Source organism: Liolophura sinensis, chromosome 11 (genome assembly GCF_032854445.1).
Source record: "Liolophura sinensis isolate JHLJ2023 chromosome 11, CUHK_Ljap_v2, whole genome shotgun sequence".
Lineage (NCBI taxonomy): Eukaryota > Metazoa > Mollusca > Polyplacophora > Chitonida > Chitonidae > Liolophura > Liolophura sinensis.
In genome coordinates this window covers 58,846-83,244 of record NC_088305.1, presented here as the reverse complement: position 1 = coordinate 83,244, position 24,399 = coordinate 58,846, and the positions used below count along the sequence as shown (strand labels likewise).

Genomic DNA, 24,399 nt, shown 5'->3' with positions numbered 1-24,399 from the left:
CAATTTCACCTGAAGTGGAGCATTGAATACTTGACTAAAATTAATTTACAAACTAATTAATGACAAAGTTTGTCATGCATGAGGCTCCTCCAGAATGTTTGCTCTTGTATTCCTTTCTGTTTTTGAGAAAGTTGTCACGATGTGGTGATATACTTTCTTTTCTCACTTATTTCCCAACATAATGCTATGAAGTTTTCCACACACTCAGTCGAATAACTTAATTTTCCTAAAATTACATTTAGTAAGGAGCAAATCAGTTGGTAAAATTTTTGCGTTTATACTCCAATAAACCGAAAATTAATCAGAATTAAGATAATATTTATGAATGCATAAAATATAAATATGATCAAAATCACGGTTGAAGACGTTTGTTAGCTACAAAGACCAAACTCTGTAATGTAAATATAATTTTTAAACATGTGATACATTCTCATTTATAACATTAATATACACAGACAATACATATATACCAAGAGATGGTCCCAGATGCGAGCCATACAAAGTTTATATTCAAGTGCCTTTTTCTCCGTAAAGAAAAATCAAAAAAACTATTGACCCCCACATTTTCAACTGACTTGTCGCCCTTTTTCATCTGAACTTGTGTGATTGCATAATTACGTTTTCTCCACTTTAATCTTTCAGTGAGAAGATGTGCTGAAGCTTTCTGTACGTGTGAACTCATGCAGTGAATTCTTTCTGAAGACCCTAACCGGTTAAATCCATGATGCTGTCCTGTTGACTGAAGCTTTGTTTGTTGTGTTCTTGCATGTGGCAAAGAGGGGTGGGGTGGGGTGGGTGTTAGTTCTAAACTGCACGCACGTGTGAACACGCTTTATACCCCTCCCACACTATCAGGTGTATGGATTCAATGTCTCTTTTCTTTCCCTAGCATGCACAGTGTAGTTAAATATCCGCTAATGTAAACAAACCCTATTTGTGCATAATACACTGTTTTTTTTGGTATGTATCATAGGGCACATACTATAGTATGGCTATAGAAAGAAAAATAAATAAAAATTACCAAAATTGAATTCCAAATTATTGTTTTGATGAAGCATCTTTTGTAGGGGGGGGGGGGGGGCGGGGGCGCATCTGTGGCTGAGTTTCTTAGCGCAACCAGGACTCTGCGGTCTTGTGAGTTCTTTGTCCGGCTCATACTGGCTTTGTCTTCCGCCGTACGTGGGAATCTCTGCCAGCAACTTTCGGATAGTTGTGGGTTTCCCTCAAGCTTAGCCCGGTTTCCCCCCACCATAATGCTGGCCGCCGTCGTGTAAGTGGAATATTTTTGAGTATGGTGTAAAACACCAATCAAATAAATAATAAAACTCTGTATATAGAAATATATGCTTGTTTCTTAAATCTGTTATACCTCAAAAAAAGAAAATACAGAAATATAAATATAATTTGTTCATATACAAAATATATTTTCTATAAATATTCTTTCGGACATATAAGTGTAGAAGCGGTTAATATTCACTTTTCACTTAGACTTAACTGGAAATAATGACAAATCTTTGTAAGGGGATGCACAAGGGTGTTACAAATAAGTTGCTTCTTGAGAAAAACGACGTTTACTTGTGCTATACTTTGATTTGTGACACTTTGACTTTGTTAACTTTTTATATATCCGTATTTATCGCTCTTATATATTTGACGATTTCTCGGCAAATAATGGTCCAATTTCACCATATAAGGTATACACAGACAGGCTAAGTCAATCTATATACCCATGAAGCGGTTTTATATCGTCCTTATACCCTAAATTGACAGGCCGTCTTTCAGGCCGTCTTTCAGGCCGTCCCCTCGAGAGCCTCACCACAGCAGCAACTGGTCATGTGACAACCCAGCACGTGATGACTCAAACGTGAAGATGGCGTCGCTCTGTCAACTTTCTCCATCACATCTACGGTTGTTTGGACTTCGAACTTTAATCTGTCATTCGGTTAAAGTTTATCTGACACTCCAGTTGATTGTTTCGTGCTTTCCTTATTTAGCTAAAGGTGCAATATGCAAGAAAACTGAAGGTTCGGATTGTAAATGCGAGAGCCCTGGTATGAAAGTTGATCTCACCTCGCTGCCTGGTGTCCCAGGAGGAAGGTATATGTAGGCCTATTTGTTACTAACGTTCAAGAAGTTTACACTTTACAGGGGAGTTCTAGAGTTTATGATGCTGTTTTGGTCATGTGGCATGAGGATATGACGTGGGTATCATTAAAAAGATTTCACATTGAACAGCTGAATAAGATGATGAGAGACAAATAAACTCAGCATTATTAAAAAAAAAAAAAGAATTTGCAACAAATAAATTAATGCAAAGGCTGAAATTTTTGATGGCTTTACATTGCCTGTCATTTAAGGTTCATTCATGTGTAAAGACATGGATGCTACTGGTAATGGCCCAGTTGTATATGGGGCTCTTACTACGTAGAACAAAAAAAAATTCACTGACCTTTACAATGGAACATGTCCTTATATATATTTGGTATGAACTGATTCTGTAAGTCATCCAAAGTGTACATGTCAAAGTTAGCATTGCTAACAGGGTGCTTTAGTCCTTGGATGTCGTTGTCAACAGTTTATCTTTCAAACCACCAGCACATACCTTGCCTGATCTTGAAGCATGAAACATACGGCGGACATCAGTTGGACTTCTCAATCCAAAATTTTCAAAATCTGGAATGTTGTTAAGGGAGGGTTTACCGATGCATGTTTTTGATGGCATTTAGATGTCGATATCTTGTACCAAACATTAGGATGGACTTGAGTTATAATCTTTTGTGAAATTTTCCTCCTGGGTGAAATACCATCATGGGACACAGTGTTAGTATAGCATGACCTCATACTTGTTGAAGGGCGTGCTGTATTTCACAAAAGGTTTGTGTAAAAATGCACTTTTGGACGTACATAAAGGCCTTAACGTGATGCTAGCATTGATGATAAGACTTAAGTTTTTCCAAGAAGAAATTTATCAAACTTCACAGTAAAACTTTTAAGTGGACCTACAAGGTGGATGAATCGATCAGAAGGAAGCAAAAAAATGCTAAACTGTGGATGAAAATATAAATAGTGTATATACATTATCAGAGGTAAGTTACTGTACATGTGGTGATGTTGGAATGTAGACTAGCTGTAGCTGTAGTCAATTATGATCATATGGTATCTTCATATATGTATGTATGCTGAACATTGCATGCGGTATTGTTTGATGGATTTTTGGCATGAATATGACTTCATGATATGGCTGCATGATATGACTTCGTGATATGACTTCATGATATGACTTCATGATATGACTTCATGATATGACTTCATGATATGACTTCGTGATATGACTTCGTGATATGACTTCATGATATGACTTCGTGATATGACTTCATGATATGACTTCATGATATGACTTCGTGATATGACTTCATGATATGACTTCATGATATGACTTCATGATATGGCTGCATGATATGACTTCGTGATATGACTTCATGATATGACTTCATGATATGACTTCATGATATGACTTCATGATATGACTTCGTGATATGACTTCGTGATATGACTTCATGATATGACTTCGTGATATGACTTCGTGATATGACTTCATGATATGACTTCATGATATGACTTCGTGATATGGCTCCAAGGTTGCCAAAGTGGTGTTATGAAAGCCAGAATCATTCAGTTGAAATTTTTCTGGCCAAAACTACTGTGCCATGTATTATGGTCCGGTATTAATGTATGCTCTACTGGTCCCTGAAAAAAAAAACAAACAAACAGATATGGTCAATTTTTTTGACAGGTTGATAAAATTGTTGAAACCGATTCAGCATATGCAGATGTGTTTTCTATTGTAGTTATTCAGCTCCAGGAAACACATCAGAAGAAGTGTTCTTTTATAATCCCTGTAAACCATTCAGTAAGTCAGGAGCTTGCCAGGAGGTTCTGGTGAGTAAATATCATTGAGCCATTGTTTAAAGAGGCCATTCCAGCAATTTTTATCTGAAAATCCTCATTTGCTAATCAAATAAATTTTTTTTATTTACCAAAAACAGCTCAAATTAATGCCTTTCAGTAAGTGTCAGACTCGTACCAGTACTACACATACATGTATTGACCAGCCCAGATAGCACAGTTGGTAGAGCGTCCACTTCGGGTGCGGTAGATCCAGGATCAGTCCTGGGTCGAGTCACACCTAGGACTTCAAAAGAGAGGAAGTTGTAACTTCCTCGCTTGGCGTTCAACAATGACTGGTTCACCTGTATCAGTATAATGGCTCCGGCGGGGCGGCTTACTTTCCTTCGGTAAGTCGTCTCAGCGAAGCAGCACTAGATAAAAGAGCGGTGTAAATCGATCCTGCAACAAGGAGATACATTACACGTACATGCACCCTAACAATTCCTTCGTCGTCATATGACTGAAGAATTGTTGAGCACGACGTTAAACCCCAAGCACTCGCTCACTTACTCAGTCATACATGTATTGTTAAAATGACTCTAAAATTTGAAAAAGTAAATGTAAGTGATGTGACCTACATTATAAGTTTGAGGAAGATTGTTACCCATTTTGAATAGTAATGTGTGCACAGACGAGGCTGATATTCTGTGAACGGTAATTTTTGATAGGATTTGCGAAGATTGGTTTTTAGCCAAAATATTTGTGGTACCAATATAAGCCTCTTTAAAGTAATGGAAAGCTAAAATATGAAGTAAAATTCATCATTCAGACAGCTGAAAACTATATGTAAAAATACTTTCATTTATTTTTTCAAATTTTTTTGAAGAGTATTGAAACGCATTCAGATATTTGAATATGGTGGGCTTTAAGAGCCATACTGACGGTATCTAGGAACTCTCACATCGCATCACCTTGTTTTCCTGATGTTGACTAGGAGGAAGGAATTTTTGGGAACATTATTTCAGTAATCTTTTACTCATGAGCAAAAAGAGTTATTCCAACATTCAGTGTCGTGCCCTAAAAAAAAACGTTCTGTGATGTCAGAATTCCTAACCCCTGATGGCATGGTCCATAAAGCTCACCTTAGAATTCATATGTTTGAACGCCTCTAATTCTTTGCACAAAATTCTAAAAAAATAAATGAAAGTATACTTACGTATAGTTTTAAGTGGTCTGTTTAGTGATACCTACCTCAATTTTTAGAGATCTTTTCCTTTAATAAATATAAAGTTTCATTAAGTTCTCATTATGCTGCAATACACAGTTTTGGAGTTGCTACATTTGCTCTAAAAGTTTGACCCCAAAAGTGTATATTTAGAGGCAAGTAGATCCTGTAAAATATTACTTTTGCTTCTGAAATGTAAGTCTTTCCAATAGGTTTAACTGTAAGGTAAAAATAGTTAAACCTAAAAACACTTTTCCAAGATGAGCAAGAATATCTGAATAAGTTGTCAAAATGTGCACTTGGCCATGAGCCACATTTCAGGTTATTTACCTGTGCTGCATGTCATTTCACAACAGTAGGACATCCAAGTGCAAAATGACATTGCATGCTTTTCATCAGGCCACCCCAGGTCGCAGAGTGTTCCGATATATTCTATACTTTCCTATATTTTCCACACTCTCATATGTTTTGCTACGTTTGATAAAAAATTCCAATATTTCTTATTACCAAAACGAGCTCAAAACTCACAAAGTTTTTACGGCTTGTTAAATTGCTTGTATAAACTCCATGTAGGCTACATCAGGAGCTCATGTCATACCCATGAGGCTTGTATCAAACTACAGTTTTATTAAATGAAAAGAATACTTCTTCTATAATAGTACTATACATGTACCTATCCAGTATTTATGTAACAGTTTCTAACATTTGGAGAATAGAGCATTTAAAGAGTATTTTCATTAGTGCAGGTTATGTAATAAATTCAACTTAGGATTTTCAGTCTTCCTGTCTATTCAGTGTTAAAGGAGAAAATCCCTTTGGAATTCTAAGGTGGGCTTTATGGACCGTCCTGACCTCATAGAAAGTTGTTCCAACTCTAATCATGACACTGAAGATTGGGATAACTCATGGGTACCCATGGGTAAAAGATTACTGAACTAACGTTCTGAGAAATGCTTTCCTTTTAGTGAACCTCAGGAAGAAAAGGTGATCTGACTTTAGAGTTCCTAGATACCGTCAGTATGACACCTATAGTCCACCATGGTGTTCAAATATTTGAATGCCTTTTAACACTCTTTATAAATAAAACAAACGTGTGTGGAAAACGGATAGTTTTCAGATTTCTGTACGATGAACCTTACTCCAAATTTACCTAATTCTTCTACTTTAAGGTACATGTTGAGGGTGGTATGTCATACTGTATATGTAAAGCTTCTTGACATGAGGGAGAGACTCCATAGGTGTGTGTTAATTACTGAAAATGTTAATCAGTGTTCAGGTAAATGTTAAGGGTGGTATTTCAAAAAGAACTAAAAACACAGGTACACTGTACATACATTAAGGTCAGGTTTTTACAAAGATGTAAACATACAATGACAACAAGATTTTCCGTCGAAGACGCCTTGCATGCCTGCCAGTTACAGTCAGTTACAATTTTAAGTAATGACTTTATTGGTTAATGTGTGTTCTATGTACAACTATGTGTACGAGTACTTTCCCATTTTTGCTGCATTAAACTCGAATTTTGCATACAAGGACAAGAGCATACAAGAGTTAGGTTCTGTTCTTGATGCCTTATGAGGTAAGCTGCTTAATTCTTGAATTTTGATGCCATGCTCAAGAATTCTTTACTTCAATGAGGCCATCCTTAAAAAAGTCATTGTTGGTAGTAAAATAGGATGGGGTTGTACGGATATGCCCATACTAGAATACTACAATCAATGTGTCTGTCAGATTTTGTCTATGTAACTCCACCCAAACTATAGCACTGATTTGATGAAACCTACCATACATCTTGCCTGTCATTTCAGTTTGTGCATGCTTAAATTTAATGACAGTTGGGATAATTATTTTCATGAATGCCCCATTTAGGACTTTGCATAGTAGTGCTTTTCCATGTATTCAGAGTTTGCCCATGAAACTCTTCCTGAAACACTGAACCTATTTCAGTGAAACTTTGCATACATCTTCCCTTTCATCTAGACTTCAGTTTACAATCAGGTAATTATTTCATAATTACTCTCGTTCAGGTACATGTACCAGGTGCAGCAGTGGATTTTCATGTAGACAGATTTTGTCCGAGCAACTCCCGAAGTATTGTATAAATTTCCTTGAAACTGTGTATATCTTTTTCAGTGATCTAGACATCTACATGCTTAATAATAATCACTGATTATTCAGTTTATTATTGGTGTTCAGATCTTCTTCAACTTATGTTTTATTGACCTATTCTAACTCTACGCAAATATTTCCAGCTGTCTTCTGATTGCTACATTTCTCCATCCAAACTTGATATGCCAGCATTATAAAAGTTTTGAAGAAAAAAATCTATCAAAACCCAAATAAATATTTTAGAGGAAGACATTTTTTGTAGGGTGGGTTGAGTAGCCTCTCAGCCCCCACAAAGATAGTTTTGATGATGGCCTGAAAGCAGTCATTTTTTTTTTTTTTTGGTAGAGTAATGTGCCAGTGGTAAGCCAGCCTATCGCAAGGTACTGACAAGCTTTCCCACACATAACGTACAGATATGGACACCATATTGGTGGAAGGCAATGGTCCTCAATGAAGTTCAGATTCCACAAATGGTAACACCAGCATTGTAACTACATTGTCACCAAGGCCGTACAGCCAGTAAGAATGGGGATAATTTATAAATTCCCAATCTCTGGCTGGTTTTGAGCCCACATCCCATGTTTCCCAGTTAACTATTGAAAGACAAGTGCTTTTAACCAGTAGACTATTGTACCCTGGTGTACAAATGTTAAGGATGCCATTGGTATCTAAAAAGCTCTTTACATATTGAGGTGACGTTTTGCATTCATCCTTCTAATGACAAACTCTTGTTCACTACCAAATTTGGTGTTTTTATCTGCATGTAATTCAGGTTTCGTGATACCTTTAATACTGTTACCCCATTATCATCAGGTTTCGTGGTACCTTTAATACTGTTACACCATTATCATCAGGTTTTGTGATACTTTTAACACTGTTACACCATTATCATCAGGTTTTGTGATACCTTTAATACTGTTACCCCATTATCATCAGGTTGTGTGATACCTTTAATACTGTTACCCCATTATCATCAGGTTGTGTGATACCTTTAATACTGTTACCCCATTATCATTAGATTTTGTGATACCTTTAACACTGTTACACCATTATCATCAGGTTTCATGATACCTTTAATACTGTTACCCCCATTATTATCAGATTTCATGATACCTTTAATACTGTTACACCATTATCATCAAGTTTTGTGATACTTTTAACACTGTTACACCATTATCATCAGGTTTTGTGATACCTTTAACACTGTTACACCATTATCATCAGGTTTTGTGATACCTTTAATACTGTTACCCCCATTATTATCAGATTTCGTGATACCTTTAACACTGTTACACCATTACCATCAGGTTTCGTGATACCTTTAATACTGTTACCCCAATATCATCAGGTTTCGCAATACCTTTAATACTGTTACCCCATTATCATTAGATTTTGTGATACCTTTAACACTGTTACACCATTATCATCAGGTTTCGTGATACCTTTAATACTGTTACCCCATTATCATCAGGTTTTGTGATACTTTTAATACTGTTACCCCATTATCATCAGATTTTGTGATACCTTTAATACTGTTACCCCATTATCATTAGATTTTGTGATACCTTTAACACTGTTACACCATTATCATCAGGTTTCGTGATACCTTTAATACTGTTACCCCAATATCATCAGGTTTCGCAATACCTTTAATACTGTTACCCCATTATCATTAGATTTTGTGATACCTTTAACACTGTTACACCATTATCATCAGGTTTCGTGATACCTTTAATACTGTTACCCCATTATCATCAGATTTTGTGATACCTTTAATACTGTTACCCCATTATCATCAGGTTTCGTAGTACCTTTAATACTGTTACCCCAATATCATCAGGTTTCGCGATACCTTTAATACTATTACCCCATTATCATTAGATTTTGTGATACCTTTAACACTGTTACACCATTATCATCAGGTTTCGTGATACCTTTAATACTGTTACCCCATTATCATCAGGTTTTGTGATACTTTTAATACTGTTACCCCATTATCATCAGATTTTGTGATACCTTTAATACTGTTACCCCATTATCATTAGATTTCGTGATACCTTTAACACTGTTACACCATTATCATCAGGTTTCGTGATACCTTTAATACTGTTACCCCATTGTCATTAGATTTCGTGATACCTTTAACACTGTTACACCATTATCATCAGGTTTCGTGATACCTTTAATACTGTTACCCCATTATCATCAGGTTTCGTGATACTTCTAATACTGTTACCCCATTATCATCAGATTTTGTGATACCTTTAATACTGTTACCCCAATATCATCAGGTTTCGCGATAGCTTTAATACTGTTACCCCATTATCATTAAATTTTGTGATACCTTTAACACTGTTACACCATTATCATCAGGTTTCGTGATACTTTTAATACTGTTACCCCATTATCATCAGGTTTTGTGATACCTTTAATACTGTTACCCCATTATCATCAGGTTTTGTGATACCTTTAATACTGTTACCCCATTATCATCAGGTTTCGTGATACCTTTAATACTGTTACCCCATTATCATCAGGTTTCGTGATACCTTTAATACTGTTACCCCAATATCATCAGGTTTCGCGATACCTTTAATACTGTTACCCCATTATCATTAGATTTTGTGATACCTTTAACACTGTTACACCATTATCATCAGGTTTCGTTATACTTTTAATACTGTTACCCCATTATCATCAGATTTTGTGATACCTTTAATACTGTTACCCCATTATCATCAGTTTTGTGATACCTTTAATACTGTTACCCCAATATCATCAGATTTTGTGATACCTTTAATACTGTTACCCCATTATCATCAGGTTTCGTGATACCTTTAATACTGTTACCCTAATATCATCAGGTTTCGCGATACCTTTAATACTGTTACCCCATTATTATCTTAGTGATCTTATAAAAGTCACATTGGCCATGCACCAGCTCACTCCTTTTGTAGATCACAAAGCAATACAAAGGTGCAAACTGCATGTGAGCCATTCCCACTTAAGGATATGTACATGCTGGTCACTGTGGTCACTGTGGTCACAGTGGTGATGTTGATAATGTATGGTAGACCTACATCATCCAATGGATTACACAGTTGTTCCCACTTCAGGATATGTACGTGCTGGTCACTGTGGTCACTGTGGTCACAGTGGTGATGTTGATAATGTATGGTAAACCTACATCATCCAATGGATTGCACAGTTGTTCCCACTTAAGGATATGTACATGCTGGTCACTGTGGTCACTGTGGTCACTGTGGTCACAGTGGTGATGTTGATAATGTATGGTAAACCTACATCATCCAATGGATTACACAGTTGTTCCCACTTAAGGATATGTACATGCTGGTCACTGTGGTCACTGTGGTCACTGTGGTGATGTTGATAATGTATAGTAGACCTACATCATCCAATGGATTACACAGCTGTTCAAAGAAGAAAGCTATTTGTCTTCCAGTATTGGTGTGCATATCTGTATGCACAACCATGACAAACTTCTGTGGCTTACCAGTTTCGTTTACCCATAAATTCGACCAATCCACCATTATATAATAAAAAACTTCTTACCTGTCTGTTAACATGGCTGTATTGGGTTTTTAGATAAAACTCCAGACTCTACTGGAACATTGTTATTTGATTTTTAGATAAAACTCCAGACTATACTAGAACATCATTTTTTGTTTTTAGATAAAACTCCAGACTGTACCTGAACATAATTTTTTGTTTTTAGATAAAACACCAGACTATACTAGAACATAAAACTCCAGACTATACTGGAGCATTATTTTTTTGTTTTTTTTTTGATAAAACACCAGGCTGTACTAGAACATCATTATTTGGTTTTGAGTATACTAAAACATCATTATTTGGCTTTTTGATAAAACTCCAGACTATACTAGAACATCATTATTTGGTTTTTAGATAAAACTCCAGACTATACTAGAACATCATTATTTGGTTTTTAGATATAACTCCAGACTATACTAGAACATAAAACTCCAGACTATACTGGAGCATTATTTTTTTGTTTTTTTTTTTGATAAAACACCAGGCTGTACTAGAACATCATTATTTGGTTTTTAGATAAAACTCCAGACTATACTCGAGCATCATTATTTGTTTTTTAGATAAAACTCCAGACTGTACTAGAACATTGTTATTTGATTTTTAGATAAAACTCCAGACTGTACTGGAACATTGTTATTTGATTTTTAGATAAAACTCCAGAGTGTACTAGAACATTGTTATTTGATTTTTAGATAAAACTCCAGGCTGTACTGGAACATTGTTATTTGATTTTTAGATAAAACTCCAGACTATACTGGAGCATCATTATTTGTTTCTTAGATAAAACTCCAGACTGTACAAGAACATCATTATTTGGTTTTTAGATAAAACTCCAGACCTTCATTATTTGTTTTTTAGATAAAACTCCAGACTGTACTAGAACATTGTTATTTGATTTTTAGATAAAACTCCAGACTATACTGGAGCATAATTTTTTGTTTCTTAGATAAAACACCAGGCTCTACTAGAACATCATTATTTGGTTTTGAGATAAAACTCCAGACTATACTAAAACATCATTATTTAGTTTTTAGGTAAAGCTCCAGACTATACTAGAACTTCATTATTTGGTTTTTACATAAAACTCCAGACTGTACTAGAACATTATTATTTGGTTTTTAGATAAAACTCCAGACCATACAAGAACATCATTATTTGGTTTTGAGATAAAACTCCAGACCATACAAGAACATCATTATTTGGTTTTGAGATAAAACTCCAGACCATACAAGAACATCATTATTTGGTTTTGAGATAAAACTCCAGACCATACAAGAACATCATTATTTGGTTTTGAGATAAAACTCCAGATTATACAAGAACATCATTTTTTGTACAACATTTGACATTTGAACATAAATTTGGAACATATCCAGTGTGTACAATTGGCAGTTTGAGCTTGCCGTACCTTAAATCACTGATGTCATCACTCGTCAGTATTGTACTACACGTATATGTCTCAAAACACAGGTATTTAAATGGATTCTGTTGAATGCATCATACTAGGTTTTCACCCAGAAATGTAACCTGAACAAATCTCGACAGAATTGTTAGTTTGGTTCAGACATGTTTTTATAATAATAATAGTTATTATAACATATGTCCTGAGGTGTCGTATTCAGTATTAATTGTAGAAGTCTGTTTATAACCATACATGTATTAATAGTTTATCCCCTCAGATGTCCTGTTCAGTACAAAAGGGTTTAGGCGTAGAAGTCTGATAACATAGTCATACATGTATGTATAATTTATCCCCTCAGGTGTCCTCTTCAGTAGAAAGAGTTTAGTCGTAGAAATCTGACAACATAACCATACATGTATTTATAATTTATCCCCTCAGGTGTCCTCTTCAGTAGAAAGAGTTTAGGCGTAGAAGTCTGACAACATAACCATACATGTATTTATAATTTATCCCCTCAGGCGTCCTCTTCAGTAGAAAGAGTTAAATGTAGGAGTATTTATAACATGGCCATACATGTAATTTTTTTTTCTTTTTTCTATTTTTGAATAGATGTGCCAACGTAATAAGGGGTCGTATTACGTTTTGGGAAGATCAGGTTCGGTGGTTTTCACTGGTTCCCCTGAGGACAAAAACTTGGCACTGAACTACACTGTAAAAACACCGAGCTCCACGCCAGTGACAAGGTGTGTATGTGCCTATATGTACATGTAGCTCAGCTTTGTTATTATACCCCATTCAGTGAAGTTAGGAGGTCCCTCCATCTGTCTGTCTGTCTGTAGATGCGATTTTGTCCACGCATCTCCTCCCAAACTTCTGTGCCAATTTCAGTGAAACTTACCACACATTTTGCCAATCATGGGAACCTTTAACCTATGTTTAATGGCAATCATGTAATTCTTTTCATTATTACGCCCATTCAGGACGTTGCGAACATAGTTTTCCATGTACATGTACTCAGATTTTGTCAATGCAACTCTTCCTAAAGTACTGAACCTATTTCCTTGAAACTTAGCATACATCTTCCCTATTTTGTGCATGCGTAGGTTTATTCACAATCGGGTAGTTATTTTCATAATTACTCCTGTTCAGGTCATTAGTGCAGTAATGGGTTTTCATGCACACTGTATTCATTTCTGATTGCTAGATTTCTGCACGTGCAAACTGGATGTACCAGAAGTGCACGCCACTGTGTTCTCTTCTGATTGCTAGATTTCTGCACGTGCAAACTGGATGTACCAGAAGTGGATGCCACTGTGTTCTCTTCTGATTGCTAGATTTCTGCACGTGCAAACTGGATGTACCAGAAGTGCACACCACTGTGTTCTCTTCTGATTGCTAGATTTCTGCACGTGCAAACTGGATGTACCAGAAGTGCATGCCACTGTGTTCTCTTCTGATTGCTAGATTTCTGCACGTCCAAATTAAGTAACACGACATCCTGCTATTTCTTTTATGTTTTCCTTCTTTATTTTTGGAAATGTTGGGGGATGGAAGTGGTATATTTCGGACATCCGGGTTCTGGTATGCTTTATTAACCATGTTTCTTCAGTCACTAGGACACACAAGGTGGGTGTTCACACCTGGCTTAGGCAAGGAATTCATACATTCTCCTGTTCTCACTGACTTTTGGAGGGAGGTAGACAAGGAATTTATACATTCCCCTGTTCTCACAGACTTTTGGAGGGCTGTAGACAAGGAATTTGTACATTCTCCTGTTCTCAAAGACTTTTGGAGGAATGTAGACAAGGAATTCATACATTCCCCTGTTCTCACAGACTTTTGGAGGGCTGTAGACAAGGAATTCAGACATTCCCTCATTCTCAAAGACTTTTGAATGGCTTTAGACAAGGAACTCATACATTCCCCTGTTTTCTCAGACTTGTGGAGGGCTGTAGACAAGGAATTCATACATTCCCCTGTTCTCACAGACTTTTGGAGGAATGTAGACAAAGAATTCATACATTCGCCTGTTCTCTCAGACTTATGGAGGGCTGTAGACAAGGAATTCATACATTCCCCTGTTCTCACAGACTTTTGGAGGGCTGTAGACAAGGAATTCATACATTCCCCTGTTCTCACAGACTTTTGGAGGGCTGTAGACAAGGAATTCATACATTTTCCTGTTTTCACAGATGTTTGGAGGGCTTTAGACAAGGAATTCGTACATTCCCCTGTTCTCACAGACTTTTGGAGGGCTGTAGACAAAGAATTCATACATTCCCCTGTTCTCACAGACTTGTGGAGGGCTGTAGACAAGGAATTCATACATTCTTCTGTTCTCACAGACTTTTGGAGGGCTGTAGACAAGGAATTCATACATTCGCCTGTTCTCTCAGACTTGTGGAGTGCTGTGGACAAGGAATTCGTACATTCTCCTGTTCTCACAGACTTTTGGAGGGCTGTAGACAAGGAATTCATACATTCCCCTGTTCTCACAGACTTTTGGATGGCTTTAGACAAGGAACTCATACATTCCCCTGTTCTCACAGACTTTTGGAGGGCTGTAGACAAGGAATTCATACATTCCCCTGTTCTCACAGACTTTTGGAGGGCTGTAGACAAGGAATTCATACATTCCCCTGTTCTCACAGACTTTTGGAGGGCCGTAGTTAAGGAATTCATACATTCCCCTGTTCTCACAGACTTTTGGAGGGCTGTAGACAAGGAATTCATACATTCCCCTGTTCTCACAGACTTTTGGAGGGCTGTAGACAAGGAATTCATACATTCCCTTGTTCTCACAGACTTTTGGAGGGCTGTAGACAAAGAATTCATACATTCCCCTGTTCTCACAGACTTTTGGAGGGCTGTAGACAAAGAATTCATACATTCCCCTGTTCTCACAGACTTTTGGAGGGCTGTAGACAAGGAATTCATACATTCCCCTGTTCTCACAGACTTTTGGAGGGCTGTAGACAAGGAATTCATACGTTTTCCTGTTTTCACAGATGTTTGGAGGGCTTTAGACAAGGAATTCGTACATTCTCCCGCTCTCACAGACTTTTGGAGGCCTAATTTGTGACAATAAATAGTCGATAGTTAATGCTCTTGTTACTGTTTTATTTAATTGTTTATATGTTTAATTGTTGTTTAACGCCACACTCAAAATATTTCACTTATACAATGACGGCCAGCATTATGGTGGAGGGAAACGGGGCCGAGTCTGGGAGAAACTCACGACCATCCGCAAGTTGCTGGAGACCTGGTGTCTGGTCGGGGAGGAAGCCAGCATGAGCTGAACTCACACATCATAGAATACAACTATTGTAGTTTTAATTCTGATTCTAATTCTGATTGCCTACTGCTAGACTACAGTGTGGGATACATGTGTCTCCCATAGTGCTAGATGGAATTTCAATTAACATTGTAAATCAAGTTTGAATTCAAGCTTTTTGATGAGGACAGTTGATAACTGATTTGACGTGTTAGTTTTTAGATTCTGTGTGTCAGTCTGACCAGTTTGTAGCCATTTTGATAACTTTACTGGAATATTTTTAAACTGGTCAGAACTTTCAAAAACCTGTGATTAAGCAAAGAAGATAGTACAATTTTGAGTTCATTTCTTTTATTGTCACTGTTCACAGACATACCAGGGTGGCTCTGATCTGTAGCCACAGTACCACACCTCAATTGAAGTATTTGCAAGAAAAGCCAACTACTTATTATGTGAGTATTAATACAACCACTGGTGGAGAATTTCTTATTTCACTTACCTTGATTGTGTTTACCTGCACATCAGACATGATCATTCAATGTAACTTCTTGGTACCCAGACAAGATAAGCATTCTGTTGAAGATTGAGCTGGGTGCTGGGTGTTAAGAGTCGCATAGAGAACTGCCATTGGCATGTGGGTTTGTTTGTACTCGTCACACCCATAGGGCTAAGAAGTCTTGTCATAGTCCTGTCTGTATGTCCATCTGTCTGTCCATCATGTCATTCTGGTGCCTGATTATGCAGAGATAGTCAGTTTTCATACAGAAGCTCTGTTTTCTCATTGCTCCATGAAACTCCATGAAACACTAATGTGTAATGAACAGAGAAAACCCACGCTATATCCTACGCTGTTAAACGTTATGGTTGACACTGCTGTCATGTACACCATCGTAACTCGGTTACTGACCATCTTGGATCCTCATCTCTTCAAAACAAGCATAGTCTGATCACTCCAAAAATGTAAAGCGTGCAATCTTTGCAGATCGTAATTGCAGCATCAGAAATTTAACTTTGGGGAGCAGGGGCAATGTAGATTTCAACCTTCTCTGTTCGTCTTAAACCTTAGTGAGGATACACAGTCAACAGTACTATAAAAGACTTACAGCTCTATGGGTGCACGGAGTACAGATAGGCCCATATGACTGTTCTGATTAATTCATTCGCCTTGTATCACAACTTTTGAATTTTTGTGATTTGTTTATAATTACTTGTCAGAAAAAGTTAAGCATCAAAACTCTCATTTTGAGAGATATATTTGTGGAAGTCGATTTTTACATACCAAACTCTGTGAAATACACTGTTTTCCTAATGATGTCTTCAGAAAAAAAATTCTTGAATATGATATTTATTTAAAACAAAACAGAAACATAAGAAATAGATATGAACTATTTCTTGGCAGAAGAAGGCTAGGTGAATGTTCAGGTGATAGATGGTGAAATGATGGAAAAACTTGCTAGTGGTGTAAGTGAGCTTGTATGTGGCATGTGATGACTGGTAATGTTGTTAGTGGTGTCAGTGAGCTTGTGTGTGGCATGTGGCGACTGATAATGTTGCTAGTGGTGTCAGTGGGCTTGTATGTGGCATGTGACGTCTGGTAGTGTTGCTAGTGGTGTCAGTGAGCTTGTATGTGGCGTGTGACGTCTGGTAATGTTGCTAGTGGTGTCAGTGGGCTTGTATGTGGCGTGTGACGTCTGGTAATGTTGCTAGTGGTGTCAGTGAGTGTGTATGTGGCATGTGATGTCTGGTAGTGTTGCTAGTGGTGTCAGTGAGCTTGTATGTGGCGTGTGACGTCTGGTAATGTTGCTAGTGGTGTCAGTGGGCTTGTATGTGGCATGTGACGTCTGGTAATGTTGCTAGTGGTGTCAGTGAGCTTGTATGTGGCATGTGACGTCTGGTAGTGTTGCTAGTGGTGTCAGTGAGCTTGTATGTGGCGTGTGACGTCTGGTAATGTTGCTAGTGGTGTCAGTGGGCTTGTATGTGGCGTGTGACATCTGGTAATGTTGCTAGTGGTGTCATTGAGCGTGTATGTGGCATGTGACGTCTGGTATTGTTGCTAGTGGTGTCATTGAGCGTGTATGTGGCATGTGACGTCTGGTATTGTTGCTAGTGGTGTCATTGAGCGTGTGTGTGGCATGTGATGACTGGTTATGTTGCTAGTGATGTCAGTGAGCTTGTATGTGACATGTAATGACTGGTGATGTTTAATCTCTCTTGTATACATTTCTGTGCTTCATTATGTTGCAGATGTTTGAGTTCCACACAAATCTTGTTTGCTTACCTGCTCCAGTTAATCTCAGTACAGGGTCAGTCATGGTGATTTTGTAAGTATCCCTGACTCATTTTAAACCAATAGAAAGATTATTAGATTTAAGGTTTTAACACAATTTTTGTTCTTTAATGATAATGGTTTAACATAAGTCAGTATTCTTGGTGCATAGTTCCATGATCCATGAGGTTGATTGTCGGTATCACTGCAGTCAGATTTAGCAGCCACTCTTTGTACTGACATGTCGCGGCCTCCAAGGACTAGTGGTTAGTGTGCTAGCACTGCACAGAGACTCCCTAGCCTATCAGCAATGCAAGCAAACTGCAGGTTGGCGAAGGGTTCCCAGAACTTGTTTGCCTTCCACCATAATATTAGACGTGGTCATATAAGTGTAATATGCTGCAGTACAGCAGCAAAACTTCAGCTAAATAAATAAAGAAATAAAGATTGACGTGTCCATAGCTAGATCACTTCCAGACAGACATACACATGTGAGATGTTGAATGGACTATTAGCGGATGGCAGTCTTCAGGGTACCAGTGGCTGTTTCTTTTGATCTAGTTTTAGTAACTTTTTAGTGTACGAAGCAGCAATCTGCAGATCTGACTTCAGAGAGATTGGGCTGTAGATCTGACTTCAGAGAGATTGGGCTGTAGATCTGACTTCAGAGAGACTGGGCTGCAGATTTGACTTCAGAGAGATTGGGCTGCAGATTTGACTTCAGAGAGATTGGGCTGCAGATCTGAGTTTTGGAGATTGGGCTGCAGATTTGACTTCAGAGAGATTGGGCTGTAGATCTGAGTTTTGGAGATTGGGCTGTAGATCTGACTTCAGAGAGATTGGGCTGCAGATCTGACTTCAGAGAGATTGGGCTGCAGATCTGAGGTTTGGAGATTGGGCTGCAGATCTGAGTTTTGGAGATTGAGTTGTAGATCTGACTTCAGAGAGACTGGGCTGCAGATTTGACTTCAGAGAGATTGGGCTGCAGATCTGAGTTTTGGAGATTGGGCTGTAGATCTGACTTCAGAGAGATTGAGCTGTAGATCTGACTTCAGAGATATTGGGCTGTAGATCTGACTTCAGAGAGATTGAGCTGTAGATCTGACTTCAGAGAGACTGGGCTGCAGATTTGACTTCAGAGAGATTGGGCTGCAGATCTGAGTTTTGGAGATTGATCTGTGGAACAGACTTCAGAGAGATTGGGCTGTAGATCTGACTTCAGCGAGATTGGGCTGCAGATCTGAGTTTTGGAGATTGGGCTGCAGATCTGAGTTTTGGAGATTGAGCTGTAGATCTGACTTCAGAGAGACTGGGCTGCAGATTTGACTTCAGAGAGATTGGGCTTCAGATCTGAGTTTTGGAGATTGGGCTGCAGATCTGACTTCAGAGGGATTGGGCTGCAGATCTGAGTTTTGGAGACTGGGCTGCAGATTTGACTTCAGAGAGATTGGGCTGCAGATTTGACTTCAGAGAGACTGGGCTGCAGATATGAAGTCAGTTGATTATGGCTTACCTGCGGCTTTTCATAAGAGTTTATTTACTGACAAATGTATGCAGTGTATGTAACCTTAACCAGTTTTCTCCTTTCTTAATCCTGTCAGCTGTCGTGCAGAAAAGTGGAATGTGCGTGGGTTTGGCATAACACCCTGGTAAGGTAAATAATGTATGTCCCCAAGTTTGAGAGGCAAATGTGTGGACAGTGGGTTGCACTGAAGCTGTAATACCCTGGTTAAAATCACGCATATTGTAAAATTGACATACATCGTTGAATCATATATATTCAGCCTTCCCAAAATGTCGGCATTATACAGGGCCATTTTCAGGAAAATGCATAAATAACAATATCTGTTTTTTTTTTGGGGGGGGGGGGAGGAGGTTACATAAAACTTTGTTAGTTTGGTATAGTATTAAATGCTAAAAACATAGTTTATGTTTTTTTTCTATGGAGTAACATGGATTTGGTTGAAACCCCAACCCATTTAAGAACACACACTCTGATTTGAAAAGACCAGAGAAGGTTGCCTTAAAGTGTGGTATTTCCTAATGAAAACTTATCCATCACAACATATATATTTGAAGCATTAAACATGAATTTAAGTCCATAAGAGTATGAGTATTTCCTAGTTTGCTATATTTTTTACAATGAAATTTTTGAAAAATGTTGATACATCTTGGGTTGTCTTTACCATTAGCATTTGGGTCATCAAGAGGAGTCAAGTCGCTAAGTGCATATAGGGGGAGCTATTGTATTTGTTTTGAGGCACCAGGATGTTATTCAGCCATTTTGTTCCTAAACACCCACAAGACAGCACATAACAACATCAAAACTGTAGTTATTTGAAATGTCATACAAATAGATTGTGTTTACGTAGGTTGAATTATACGTAGCTGTTGCGTTTTACGGATCTGCAAAAGTTACCGATGCATACTTGAGAGGTTATAAGCTCTAACTGATACAGTTAAGTTTCCACATTAGTCTAATTCTGAGAAAATGTGTCTTTACTGTTACCAGACTGTGTCTGTACCATGATAAATGCAAGCAATGTTGAAGAACAGTGGTAGTGGTAATGACTGATGCCTGTTGAATGTTTTGACAAACGTCTATAGTTTCTTTATTGTAAGTTTCTAAACAACATTCTTCTATGTTTCTTATTAGACTAAATATGTAATATAAGGAAAATTCAGAAGAGGGGGCCTCCGTGGCTCAGTCGGTTAGCGCGCTAGCGCAGCGTAATGACCCAGGAGCCTCTCACCAATGCGGTTGCTGTGAGTTCAAGTCCAGCTCATGCTGGCTTCCTCTCCGGCTGTAAGTGAGAAGGTCTGCCAGCAACCTACGGATGGTCGTGGGTTTCCCCCGGGCTATGCCCGGTTTCCACCCACCATAATGCTGGCCGCCGTCGTATAAGTGAAATATTCCTGAGTACGGCGTAAAACACCAATCAAAAAAAAAAAAAAAAAGAATCTAATTTGATCTTACTGTTTTTCAACCTAAAACATGGGACACTGTGACAATAATCTCCATTTTGTGAAGCGACTTGTTAATTAATCTACACTGATGCTGGAAAAAATGCTTTGAATATGTTTATTTGCAGATGCAGTGTTTACCAGAAATTTGGAACATTTAAATTTGTTTGAAAAGCATGTAGTTCACCCTACCCCGAGTATGGATGTCTAAACTGACTATGAGTGTACATGTAACTGTGGTTTGATTTTACTTCTTTTTTTCTTGAATTATATTACACTGACTGAGACAGCTGACATTATTAGCTATTGTAAAGAACAAACTTTGTCGTCACTGGGTTGCTTTGTGTGGTCTTGCATGTTTTACCACAGTGTAAATTAAATTGAACATTAGTGCATTGCAGATGCATGAATGTTTATCATAAGGCCGACACAAATTAAATTGAACCTGTGAATAGCTGAGCACAGTGTTGAGCTATCAGGTAAGACTTCCTTTTCTTTGATATGCAAATCGCTAGTAATGATTGGCTGTCTGTGTACTATGGGTGGCCATTGCAACCGTACGAACTGAACACTGGCACCGCAAGCACCTGATTCACCCATTCAGAATACGTCTCCTTGCTATTTGTAAGGTGAGCAAAAAGCTCAGGTGGTGCCAGAAATCCTTGCCATACAGCCCACCATGCAGTTCATTTGACAAAAATATATTTCTAGGGTTCTAGAGACAGTTTTTCTCCGGTCTTTCTCCTGAAGCTCACTTCATTTTAGCTTGTCTGTATATAGTTCAGGCGTAGCTTATGTCATACCCTGAACGTTGGCGTCCAATAATAGAGAAAGTAATGTCAAAGAAAATGTTAGGGTTGGCATTTCAAATAGGACTGCATGTATTGGGGAAAAGGGTGTGCTCACATATAAAGCACAACAGCATGAGAGGGATGTTCCGGCGTTGATTGGGTGTGTGCAGAGTAAATACCCTAAATTACTGAATTCCTGTGTTGTGTATTAGAATCATGGTTAAACAATATGTTGTATTGTATGTATTGACCTGCATACAAGCACAGTGTTGCACTGAGGATGTTCCATCGCTGATGCTCTGTGACCATATTACTTACCGGATTTACAAGATGAGACATTTATTAGACACATTGCAGTTGGTTATATATTTCCCAACAGTTTGACATAAAATAGCTATTAAAAACAACCTACCAGTATGGAGTGAGTGAGTGAGTGCTTGGTAAACTGTTAACCATTGTACTTAATGATTTTCAGTCATATGATGACGAAGGAATCTGTAGAGTGCATGAAATGTGCCTTCTTGCTGCAGGACGGATTTGCACAGCTCTTATCTAGTGCTGCTTCACTGAGATGCCTTACTGAAGGCAAGTAAGCCGCCCCGCTCGAGCCATTATACTGATACGGGTCAACTTGTAGTTGAGCTATCCCCTTCATGCTGAATGCCAAGAGAGGAAGTTACAACTTCCTCTTTAAAGGTCTTAGGTGTGACTCGACCCAGGATTGACCCTGGATCTACCACTGTACCAACTGTGCTATCGGGGCCGGTAACCAGTAGGGTAGATTCAGCCTTGATAAATCACTTTCTGATGAATTCCATAGCTGACTTTCTGAACAAACCTGGTCCAAAAAGTTGCTTCCTTAGATGTGGCAAGTAAGTCGTTTTATAGAAGACTCAGAACGCAAACTCTAAAGTTGAATATTAGATATAAAACTGAATGGCTTTTGGACATATTGAGGTGATAGGTTATTACAAATATCATATAATAGTGTGGTCTTATGATAATACCAGTGATAGGTGGCTTTACCAAGTCAGTATATGATCTTTTTTTTATCAGAAAAGCTATGCAATGAAGTAAAGATGTTGAATATATTGCATGGACAATGCTGCTTATTTGCTCAGTTCACCCATTAAATGATCTAATTGTAATTGCGTTATTCAGTAATTTTTTTTTAAACATTTGCGATCATTCCCCATGGCAGAAGCTCAGGCATTTATTTCTGATTTGTTATAACTGTGAAAGCAAACACATTGTTTACAGATAATACTTATGACAACTTTGTGTGTGAGTGGAGCTAAAGATTTAAACGGTTTTTAAACTTGTTAGGTTGTTGGCCAAGGGGAGATAAGTAGGGAAATCATGCATTGTGTTTTTTTTTTATTAGTGGTGAAATTGTCTCCCCTTGGTGTACATGGCCTCAGACCCCCATAAATTTTCCATAACCGACAATGTTAATGTTTAGCGCTGTAGCTCAGTTCCAAACATTTCTTGGCCAATAAGCTTTGGTGCACTCCTGACCCAGCCTGTGAGAAAGAAGCCATAAAAAATCTTGACATGGGTTGAATGTCGAAATCTGGACCTTTCTATGCCGTAAGCGGGGAGGGGTGCCGAGAAACGCCCAGGAGATGTCACTCACAGCCTCATCACCACCTGTCTCCTTGTGTCCAGAATTTCAAACTTTCATCATTAACACTCATACCTGTCTAAAGATTATACAATTTCCATCATTGTGATACCAAGCGTGCACCTGTACACCAAAAATGGCAGATTGGCAGCAAAGAAAAGAAAAGACTTTACACCCTAAAACACACAGAATTACATTCATCTCTCCCCCTCACAAGAAATGGAAGTGCTAATAGGGTCGTCATTCCGCATGAAGGGTTAAAACATAAAGCGGAAGTTAGCGACTGGTTACTTATTCCCGTTTCCTCATTGTAGAAGGGGCTTCAGAACGTTTTATGCACGTTTGGTATATGTTTGTACAGATATTCTGGAGTGGCATAAGGATTTCAGCTTGTCCCCCTGTTCAACCTTTGTCTATCCATCTATCTGTCTGTCAAACAGTTCGCCCGCATGCATGTGTGCGTGTCTGTCTGTCTATTTCTCCCACATATACAGCAAAAGATTTGATTCTAAGACGTACAATGTAAATGATTCTGGTGACAAAACTACCATTTGCGCCGCTCTAGAGAGACAGTATGTCCTGGGACATTAAATATATGAATGTTCCATCCAATTTTAGTGGGTAAATATAAGGTCTTCTATGTTTTCTCTGACGCTTGATTAAGGCCACCTAAGTTGATCGTCCTGTACTTACCCGTGAAGAAATGGCTATGATATTGCATTAGTTTCTTTTGTGCCGCTCTATGAGGCTGTAAAATCTGTTCAAAGGTCCTCATGCACTCATAGCCAAGTTCATGCCAGTGAAATGGGATCTTCCTGTCAGTAAAAACCCAGAAATGACCCAGATATGCAGGGAAACATGAACGTCTAATGCTGAGGCCTGAGAGGAAAAAGGCTCTTGTGACAAAAACGCCATTTGTGCCACTCTAGAAAGACATTGGGTACCAGAAGGATAGAATAGATGAACGATCTATCCAGTTTTAATTGGATGAATGCGAGATCTAACATTAACGTCTGATATGTAAAATCTGAATGGTTCCAGTGTCAAAACAGGCATTTGTGCCACTCTAGAAAGACATTGTGTACCAGAAGGATAGAATAGATGAATGATCTATCCAGTTTTAATTGGGTGAACCTGAGATGTAACATTAATGTCTGATATGTAGAATCTGAATGGTCCCAGTGTCAAAACAGGTATTTGTGCTACTCTAGAAGGACATTGTGTACCAGAAGGATAGAATAGATGAACGATCTATCCAGTTTTAATTGGATGAATGTGAGATC

General features: G+C 38.1%; 1 protein-coding gene across 3 annotated transcripts in view; it reads left to right on the top strand.

The window, feature by feature from the left end:
- Positions 1-1,863: 1,863 nt before the first annotated feature.
- LOC135477470 (uncharacterized) overlaps positions 1,864-24,399 on the top strand; it is a 34,381-nt gene continuing 11,845 nt past the window's right edge. For all 3 annotated transcript variants that reach the window (XR_010445201.1, XR_010445200.1, XM_064757586.1), the window contains exons 1-5: positions 1,864-2,097; positions 3,849-3,939; positions 12,807-12,940; positions 15,842-15,923; positions 17,716-17,792. Coding sequence is in view for 1 of the 3 variants with exons in the window: in XM_064757586.1 (XP_064613656.1) it covers positions 1,871-2,097; positions 3,849-3,939; positions 12,807-12,940; positions 15,842-15,923; positions 17,716-17,792 (611 nt within the window). In the remaining 2 variants the exon portion in view is untranslated. The remainder of the gene's footprint in view (positions 2,098-3,848; positions 3,940-12,806; positions 12,941-15,841; positions 15,924-17,715; positions 17,793-24,399) is intronic.